The sequence below is a fragment of the Montipora foliosa genome, chromosome 4, assembly GCF_036669935.1.
Source record: "Montipora foliosa isolate CH-2021 chromosome 4, ASM3666993v2, whole genome shotgun sequence".
Classification (NCBI taxonomy): Eukaryota; Metazoa; Cnidaria; class Anthozoa; order Scleractinia; family Acroporidae; genus Montipora; species Montipora foliosa.
In genome coordinates this window covers 33,656,597-33,666,596 of record NC_090872.1, presented here as the reverse complement: position 1 = coordinate 33,666,596, position 10,000 = coordinate 33,656,597, and the positions used below count along the sequence as shown (strand labels likewise).

The window sequence follows — 10,000 nt, the reverse complement described above, 5'->3', positions numbered from 1 at the left end:
CTTCCTTTATTCACATAAGCAGTATTGCTTCATTTACGCCGTTTTTGATTGCCTGGTTTTGGGAATAGTGCACTCTTTAGGACAGTTCCGTGGTTAGCTTGAAGTCCTCGCCTTGGCCAAAATACACCCAGTAAGGAACCGTTTTCCACAAAAACTCATGTTCTACTATCAAACTTTTCTTTTTCTTCAAATATGTTCTTTATTCGATTGTTCTTGGCAAATACCTGAAAAAAAAAAAAAAAAAAAAAAAAATCGGGGGTCACCGTGCCCGTTTGAAAGAAAAGGAGCATTTATTTCGCTATCGGGCTTAGTTTGGGGAAAATCTCTTACGTTTTGTACGCGCACGTGTTCATGAGCGCGCACTAATGACGTGAAAATCGCGCGCAATAGGGAATTACCTTAAATGATTGCCGTTTATTGTTAAATGAAAATAGGGTATTATTTTTCTTTGAGGGGGGAGGAAAACTACAAAGCTAGATTTTTTGACATTCAAAGAAAGTTTATTAGCACAAATCCAATAATTGACACTGGTAAACTCCAATATAACAGCCTGCAAAGAGAACAAACCTTTATGCTTACTGATAATTAGTGTCATCAGCCAATAGATGATCTCAATTTTTGAACATCTGATCATATCATTCGGAAACTTCTTCGTATACCGCACAAAATAGCGCAGTCATTGATTGTAAGTAAATGCATTTTGCCTCGATATTGTTTAAATTTATAGAGTTGAGTTTTTACGGTCTAGTGTGTTTTACAAATGTTGAACCGTTCAAGCGGCTTTAACTCAAAATATCACTGACAACATGTTTGAAAATGAAGGAACTGCCCTGATAATATATGTCAAAAACGAGTGCAAGTGTTTTATCTGGGGTTATCGATAAAAGTACGACGCCGCAAACGAAGTGCTTTTTTTGTTTCGAGGTGTTTGGAATCCCTGATGAAACACGACTGAGTTGTTGACATTACTTCTCAACAGCAACAGACACCCTATCACTTGACACCGAGATCAACAAACACATTGGTAAAGCTTCAACAACTCTGGCAAAACTATCAAAGCGAGTGTGGGGAAACAAACATCTGATTGTCCCTACCAACGTCAATATATATCACGCTTGCCTAATTAGCACTCTGCTCTACGGTAGCGAATCTTGGACAACATATGCACACCAAGAAAGGAAACGTCAGGTCTTCCACATGAGATGTCTGCTAAGGATCCTTGGTATCACAAACAACGATGTGCTAGCAAAAGCAGGTATACCTACTATATATACATCCTCCTCCATCAAAGACGCCTTCGCTGGCTAGGCCATGTGCATTGAATGGAAGACGGGCGCATACCCAAGGTCCTCATGTATGATGAACTCTAAACCGGTAAATGCAAGATAGGTCGTCTACACCTCCGTTCCATGACCGCATGTAAACGTGACTTGAAAGCATGTGGCATCGACACAAACAGCTGGGACGTTCACGCTGCAGACAGATGAAAGTGGAAAACACTTGTCTCAAAGGGTCTGATTTTTGGCGAGAATAAACTCAAAGACCAGGCAGAGGAAAAAGAAAAAAATAAAGAGGAAAGCTGGTCAACAACAATCTCGTGACAAACTCAACTACGCGCCAGTCTTTACATGCGAGGGCTGCAGTCGACAGTGCAATTTGAGGATCGGCCTCTATACCCACAGTAAACGGTGCTCTTCTACAACCTCAACAGGTGCAACTCCATAGTCTTTGAATGAAGGATGCCATTGATAGTAATTTTTAAAGAACTGAATATTCAATATTTGGGTGAGTTAAAAGGGAAGAACTCTTAAATAAATTTACATCATAGAGCGTGATGGAGAGCGAGTCAGAATCATGTCGTTTTCGCCTGACAAAATCGTCTTCCCAAGAAAGTGATTCAGTTAACAAGGCCGTGTCAGTTTCAAATGAATATAAAAATAGTTGGGCTGCAAACATTTTCGCCAAATGGCAGAGTTTAAGAGAGGTAACAGTGCCAGTTTTAGATAGTGGTGTAGTTTTCAAAGAATACGAACTACACAAGGTTCAAGCGTTGAGTACACACATTGCTGAGATGGATGACCTGTCGCTGAACTATAGACGCCTTTGCATAAATGGCGCCCAAATTTGAATAACAATACTTGATACATTCTTAGCCTCACATTCATGAGAAAAATCCTTTGTCTTGAAACATAAACACGAGGCTAAGGATGTATCAAGTATTGTTATTCAAATTTGGGCGCCATTTATGCAAAGGGTCTATAGGGTGTCCAATTCGTTTTAACTCTCGGGACGCTAATGATAAAATGTACTGCGAAAGTTTTATGTTGAATATTCGGGAAATTTAATCCTCATTGTAAGGGGATAGTTTATTTATGTGTATGTTGGATTTTTCAGTAGTGTAGCAGCTCCCGTAACGTAACTTTTTTTCCAAAGGTTTATAAGCATACAGGTTCATTAAAGAGGACACTGTCATGCCATGACATGCGCAGAATTTCTCATATCCAGAAAATTTTACTTTCAATATTTTGCTTTTTCTGTTTAAGCATACACTTAATGCGGCTTTCGAAAAACAGTAAAATGTATATTTATCTACTATCGATGATCAGGATCGGAGTTCAAACATAAAATATCGTGCCATTTCTGTTCACGGACAGCTGAGGATTCAGGGAAGTGTAACATTGTCGGCGGTACAGGCGCTCAAACAGAAGTATTTTTTCTCTGCGATATACCAGATATATTATCAAGATTAACATGCCATTTCAAAGCTGAAAGAGAGTGCATTAATTTCCAAGAGACGATATTGGAGTCGAAACACGGTGAGAAGAGAAAAAAAATAGCCTTGTTTTCCTCACCGCTCGTGGTCTTATAATTCGTGCAACCAATGAAACACAACGAGCCCAGTGCAGTTCCTCTCATCTAAATGCGGGTTTCTTCAAAATTTTCAAATATAAATTTTTGAGTGAAAGTAGTAAACGTGTATCCCCAAACGGTGATGTGGCGGTCTCTGACATTTAAGCGACTAGTAGTTAGAAATGAGCCGCGACGATAGACTTTGATCCTTGTTTATAAGAGTGAAACGGCTTACACTTCAATTACATCATACGTTGAATTTCTCATGAATTAACAGTTAAAAAGTTTGTGTTCATGTAGTTTCTGTACTTCTGCTCCGCTTTGCTTTCTTGAGGAGATTGAATCACTATTTGTGCGTGGAGAGTTGAAAACTGAGTGCGATAGTGGTCTCCACATTGTCTGCACCTCACCAAACTTGAAAAGTTCGGGCTGATTCTTTCAAGTTTCGATTCAAAAGCCTCGCGCATGCACGTCCGTGACAGTGCCCCTTTAAATTCAAGTATCTTGATCAGTGTCTTGATCAGTTTTTGAACTAACGAGCGTTTCTTGATCTGTAGTTTTATTGGGTATCAAGATACATGCACCTGACTAAAATGGGGCACTCCTATTATCTAATAACCTTATGAAGAGTAAAATGAATTTGAGAATTGATGTCTAAACAAATTGGATTCAACACGCTTTCTTCTTTTGAATAAGCTTTCAGCATTTATTACAGTTTCATCAATTTTGCACGAAAATTAGTTCTACAAAGTGTTCCAAATGCTAAAAACATTTAAACAGGCCGCCGGGTTAAAATTTATTTTGGAAGTTTTGAGCTTCAATTAGGAAAGCAATTAGTAATTCAATCAAAGCTTAAACGCCAAATAGATTACATTTGTAAGTAATGTTTATTCCCATCCGGGCGTGCTTCATGATCAATGCCGTGACGGCTTCGTTTCAGCCAAAGCATGACTCATTAAAGCTGAAGCACGCTTTTTGATACTGAAATCAGTTTTCCTTTTTGTTGCAGTCACAATTGTAACTCTGTTCGATGATTAAGAATGAAGTTAGAGGAGCAGAAACAATTCGGATCCATGATTGCTGGAATCCTTCTCGGGGCTTTTTTTACTGTTGCAGGGAGTTTCGGTAACTATGTGAAATACTTCCTTCTTTTCTCATGATATTCTACGAATCTGTGTAATATCCGAATGTACATTTCATTAAGGGTGCTGTGGCGTATCCACTAGTACTGGAGATTTTCTCTTATGACCATTTTGTTCAAATGGTCAGTCGCGGGGAATTTGGAAAAAGTCCTTTAATACCAAGAAAATTTCCTTCTGCTTATGTCGTGTTTCATTTCACATAAGGCTGACGTCAGCTCAAGAGCAAATGTTTCACGGGGAATGGGGGTCAGCGTGGCTAGTGAAAACCAGGCTTAATTTTACTCCGGCCCGTGAGATTATACATACTAATAATTTAAACAGAGAGATTGCCCGTATTTACCTTGAATTACCCGTGATTCGTCGAGATGAGTTAAGATAAATGCGAGATCGGTGTAAGAACTACAATCCTAAACAAGAATTGCTGAGACGTTTTTTCAGGTTTCGTGCTTTCGGACAATAACTACAGCAAAGGCCAAACAATATCCCCGCCCACGCACTACCCAAAACAATGTTATTTGTAAGAGGCGGAAATAACCGTATGGGGGTAGAGACAGGTCCGCAATAGATGGAATTGTTTGTGGAATTTTTTTGTTCAGACATGGAGAAGGAAGTAAACAGTGTCTCAACAATTATGTCCAGAAATCCGCAGAAGCATTGTTCGTCGGAACCACGCACAAAACCGACGAACTTCCTCAAGAGCTTTGTAACCTCTCTCTGAATACGAATTGTTCTGGTGCCAGTTGTTCAAATGATGAATAGCGCTGCTCGCCGGATAAATCACTATCCAGTGGTTAAGCACTAGCAAAAGCAATTTTTCTATCCAGTGGATAGTGATTTATCCGGTGGATAGCGTTATCCACAACTCAGCAACAACTGAACAACTGAGGCCTGGCTGCTTTCATTTGCAACGTGTTGTTTTCGTGTTTTCCGTGTGGACACAAAGCCTAGGGAGACAACTTGTTGTTCACTGTTATATTTATTATTATAATTTACCATTAGATTTACATTTAATCTCCTCTGTTCTCAAAAGGCACACCTAATCGAAGCCGGCGGAAGAAAACATAACTAAAGATACAGTTTTACTACATTTTAGCTGTATAAAATATGCGATAAATAAAGCAGAACTAAAACTAAAACCTACGATTCACCGAACACAAACGAGCCACTATAAATGGTGACCTCAACAATAATATTCCTGAACACCATTTTCAAACTAACCACAGTCTGACACTCGAAAGCTAAGTAACTGACCTACAAAACTCCACTGAACCGTTTCTGGTCGCTACCTAACAAACGACTACAGTAAATACCCGCGTATGACCTAAAATTTACGAACCTGTTAGGCTTAAATTATCATTTTAAACCCCCTTTTCATAAGGACCTATTGAGCCTAAAATTTTAATAGGTTCTTCTTTGACACAAATGAAGGTCTCACTCAGTTAGTAAGATTGAAAAAATAAACTAAAATGCATGCTAGTACTTTGGAAAAATAAATTCACTGTATGGTTATCATCTAAACTGTATTCTAGATAATTATTTAATACAGCATTCACGGCTATACCTATTCCATATCACACATGCTCTGTCGTATAGTTATCTGTGTTGCTCGCTAGTGCCCCTATCAAATTAAGAACCTATTTAAGAACCTAAGTAGCCTAAAATCCCTCTACATACCATTTGTAACATATAGATTTAGCCAAGCCTAAAAGCAGAGCTCCCTGGTTATTTATTCTTATTGCCTGTAGGGTTAATGAAAATAAAAGGTTTTCGAATTGTCCGCGTTTTAGTGTTTCCGGTTACTGCTTAAGTAAATATTTTTCTTCGCTTTCTTCTGCAGAAAAATTCATTGCCTCACTACTGAATTTCACGGTAAATTTCACGCAAAAAAAACGATATTGCATTTATCACGAAGCGATGAGTGCGATATCGGTTTTCCAAGCGAAGTTTTCTATGAAATTCACCAGTTGAGCAATGCATTTTTCTTGAATCGCATGACTTTTAATAGAAAACAAGCACATCCTCAGCGACGGAATGGGAAAGGAAAAAGGCCATTTCAGAGTGTCAATAGCTTTAATTTATTCCACTCTATCTCTGAAAACGATATCATTCACATTTGATGTATTTCACTGAAACACGCCAGGTTGGCTTGGAACAAGAATCGGCAAAATACGACAATGCAACCAAGGAAAGACGAACTTCAAACATTAGTCAATATCCGCTCCAACACTTAATTAACGTTTAGGTGCTTTATACAAATTTTTGAAAACACATGTACAAGCTAGTGAAATTTCCCCCTAATTCTACGAGAACTCATTGCGATTTCGTGTTTATAACATAAGGGCAAAACTTTCTTGTCACTGTCGAGGCACATAAAAAACCAATTAAGCAGACGGACTAAAAAGCACTTGTTTTTCGCATTTTAGAGCAAAAAACAAACAAACAAATCAACTTTTTCTTTATGTCCAAGGGAGTACTGATAATTGTTATTTAATTCCAGTTGACATTAAAAATTTGATTTTCATTCCTGAACAAAGGAAAAACCGATTAAACCACTTTTTGAAAACAACAAACGGTTTAGTGCGCAAGGAAATAATTTGTGGAGTAACTTTTTCCACTAAGTATGAGCTATTACTGGTATTCTGTTTTGTCGTTGTCGTTCTCTTTCGCTCTCCTTTCGTTTCTGTTCTAGTTATAGGTCCTCCAGGCATCATGTAACCTTATCGGAGATTCTAAAGATATTCCAAAAATTGCAATACAGAGAAATAGGCAGCTCTAAGCAAATTAAAAATAAACACTCAGCCTTAAGTTTAAATAAAGGGGGTAGATTCTAAAAAAACTGTGGTGCTGCGTCGGTGGGAAAGTAGTATACAAAAATTTGGTTTTATCAACGGAGTTGACAATGTAAATTGGCCACCGTACAGAGATTCTAAAAGCTGACGTTTCAAGCATTAGCCCTTCGTCAGAGCGAATCGAGGAATCCAAAAAACACATGGCTATCTGCGGCCTTTCCCTACATCTAGGTACGACGGAAAGCCGCAAGAATCCGGAACAAAAACTCATCTTTCAAATCGGCACCCTTAATCCTCAGGGTATTAACGAACGCTTTTCGTTTAACTAATATATTCCTATTTTTCACGTTGCCATGTTACCACCAATAGCGTAGCTCCTACTCTACTATAAAAACTACACGTAACCCACAATTCCTCGATTCGCTCTGACGAAGGGCTAACGCTCGAAACGTCAGCTTTTAGAATCTCTGTACGGTGGCCAATTTACATTGTCAACTCCGTTGATAAAACCAAATTTAAGTTTAAATAACTGCGTACCCGCCAGTGTGGACCACAGCTATCATAATATGTCAAACTGCATTGAAACCAGCGAAAATGCAGAAAGAAAACATTTTCCAAACCGTTTTCTTACCTGAAAACGAAAAGTGTTGACTGTGTAAGAACTAGAAATGACGTAGTATGGCCGTGTAGTATGGCCGTGTAGCCACAGAAAGCGCGCGAAAAATGAAGCCTCGCTTATGTTGAGGTGAGTTAACCTATGTTGAAGCTCCGGTCCAATCGAGAACTGCAATTGCAAAAAGGTTGAGACACTGACTCGAAAATTCACCTCTCCTTCCTAGAACTCGGAAGTGGGCTATGTTTTGCAAATTAACTAGCTATACAAACAACAGGCATCAGCGCAAGAAAATTTGCTTTGCACCGCAATTTTATTAACAGAACTGAATCATATATCATTTTAAAGTAAAAAGATTAAATTTTCTGGATCCAAAAATTCACTGTTAGTGAATTTTTGTTGGAAATCGAGTTTTCAAAAGAGTGCGGGTTTTGCTGCAAAAGTTCTAGCCCCTTCTGGTTTTAACTTATTGACCTGAAAATTTCAGAATTTATAAAGAACATCTACAGTCCTAAAAAACTGAGTGGGGGAGTTTTCACTTTCTCCTCTAAAATAAGTTACATCGATTCTTCAGACAGAGGTTCGTCCGAAATGCGTAGTTCAACTTGAGAGTTTAATATCTCCTAAACTATTCAACTAGTTATCGAAAATCACTAACACGGTTTTCTAGAACAATTATCTAGTCAAGAACTAAAATACAATTAAAGGTACGCTTGTTTGCATTATTGCGAAGGGGCTAGAACGTTTGCAGCAAAACCCGCACATTTTTGGTCGTGGCCTAAAAACTCGAACTCAATCAAAATTATCACTGAATAAGCTAAACATCTAAAAAATATGATCTTTTGAATTTGAAATTATATAAAATTCAGTTCTGTTAACAAAATTGCGGCGGGTAGCGAATTTGTTTGCGTTGATGCCTATTCTCTTTATAGCTATACCTTAAGGCCATTTTAAACATTTTTATACTTCTCAGTTTATTTTGCTTTTGAAATTATTAACTTAACCAAAAAACACATAACCCAGGGCTGCCCGTGCTTGTTTCAACAACTTTATTCTTTTTTTTAACTATGACTACATTTATTCTAGGGAAACAGTTTCTCAAAAACTGTCACGAGTACACCATTCATAACTTCAATAACTTGACAAGGCAACAACACCCGGACTGGAGACAAAGCCAAGATAACTGTTCAAAAAATGGGGGCCATCTCGTGTGCATAGAGTATGAAGAGGAACTAGACTTCCTGGTACATAAACTTGAAGGACTGAAATTGGCCGGTGATTCCGAATATTTCATTGGCTTACAAAAACAGAGTAGTGGGTGGACTTGGATATGCAACGCAACTATAAGTGTCACTCCAGAGAAGTTTCCCTGGTCTATAGGTCAACCAAGTGGTGATGGTAATTGTGTCAAATTATACTTTGATACGAAAAGAGGCCCAGTTTATGATGACATAAAATGTGAACATTACGCCTTGGAAACGAAGTCATATATTTGCGAAAGGCGCATTAGCAGTTGCCATGAAATAGGTAGGTCTAAATATCCATAATTGAAGTAGAATGAAAGAGGGGGATTATCTCAAAGACGTTTTCTTCTCCAAAGCTGCCGCTTTGCATCTGTTCAAGATGTCGTGAAAGACTGACAGTTATAAGCGAATGCTGCGTTCGAATTTCAGCAGAAAAACTATCTGACAACTGCAAAAAAAATCACAAAAGTATTTAACACGTGTTCACGAAATTTCGCAATTCCATTTTTGTAAAGAACTAAACGGCTCTCCATTACTGTTTTTAGTTTCTAGATGTTACGGTTAATTTTCTCTTTTTAATTTATTCTTTTTCATCTGCAAGTATTTAAGACCGGTTTTTATAGTCTTTTGGAGTTTTGTCCCTTTTAAAGCAGTTCAAAGTTGTACGCCAAACGAAGGTAGTTTTCCCCCATTGATAGTCAGTTCGACATTTGTAAGTTACTAAGTTAAGGTTCTTCTTCAACGCTTCCAGCGCAGTCTTCGTTGTAATCTTGATGCACCTTTCACTAAATCCCAGCTCCAAAACAAATGTTGTTTTCGATCCCTTTTCCGCTTCACGTTGGTTCGCTTGGTAAAGTTCTTTGTTTTTTTTGTATTTTAGTTTTAACCGCTTTTCGTCTATCATCACGTCTACTTTAATGAAGTGTGTTAAACAGTTAATTATATAGCTGGTAGTTAATTCGAAATTGTCAGCATAGCTATCATTCTTTAATTCTTTAAAACGGGCCAATTAAGGATTAATTTGGATGGTTTCAGATAGAGTTTTTGCTTTAAAAATAGGCAAGCTGTCCAAATTAGAAAATATAGGACAGTTTGTCTAAGCCAATCAAATCTCAGAAAATACAATAGGTAATAGAAATTAACCAATCAGTACAAAGCATAGCGTCAGCGCTGTTGTCTCTGTTTGTTGTAGTTGACAATGGCGGAGTTTAGCCACGGAGATTTGCCAAATTTTTCCATTTCTCAAAACGTTTTCAGCGATATCACCGCAAATGAGAGATTTCCTACTTTGCCAGAAGAAGAGATTGCCAACCTGAGAGGCAAAAACCAAAACTAAAACACCACCAAGAGTACAAACCCTTG

At 38.0% G+C, this 10,000-nt stretch overlaps 1 protein-coding gene across 1 annotated transcript in view; it reads left to right on the top strand.

The window, feature by feature from the left end:
* Nucleotides 1–3,858: 3,858 nt before the first annotated feature.
* LOC138001247 (receptor-type tyrosine-protein phosphatase U-like) overlaps nucleotides 3,859–10,000 on the top strand; it is a 61,824-nt gene continuing 55,682 nt past the window's right edge. Inside the window, exons 1-2 of the mRNA XM_068847893.1 lie at nucleotides 3,859–3,975; nucleotides 8,481–8,921. Of these exons, the coding sequence (XP_068703994.1) occupies nucleotides 3,891–3,975; nucleotides 8,481–8,921 (526 nt within the window). The 5' untranslated portion in view covers nucleotides 3,859–3,890. The remainder of the gene's footprint in view (nucleotides 3,976–8,480; nucleotides 8,922–10,000) is intronic.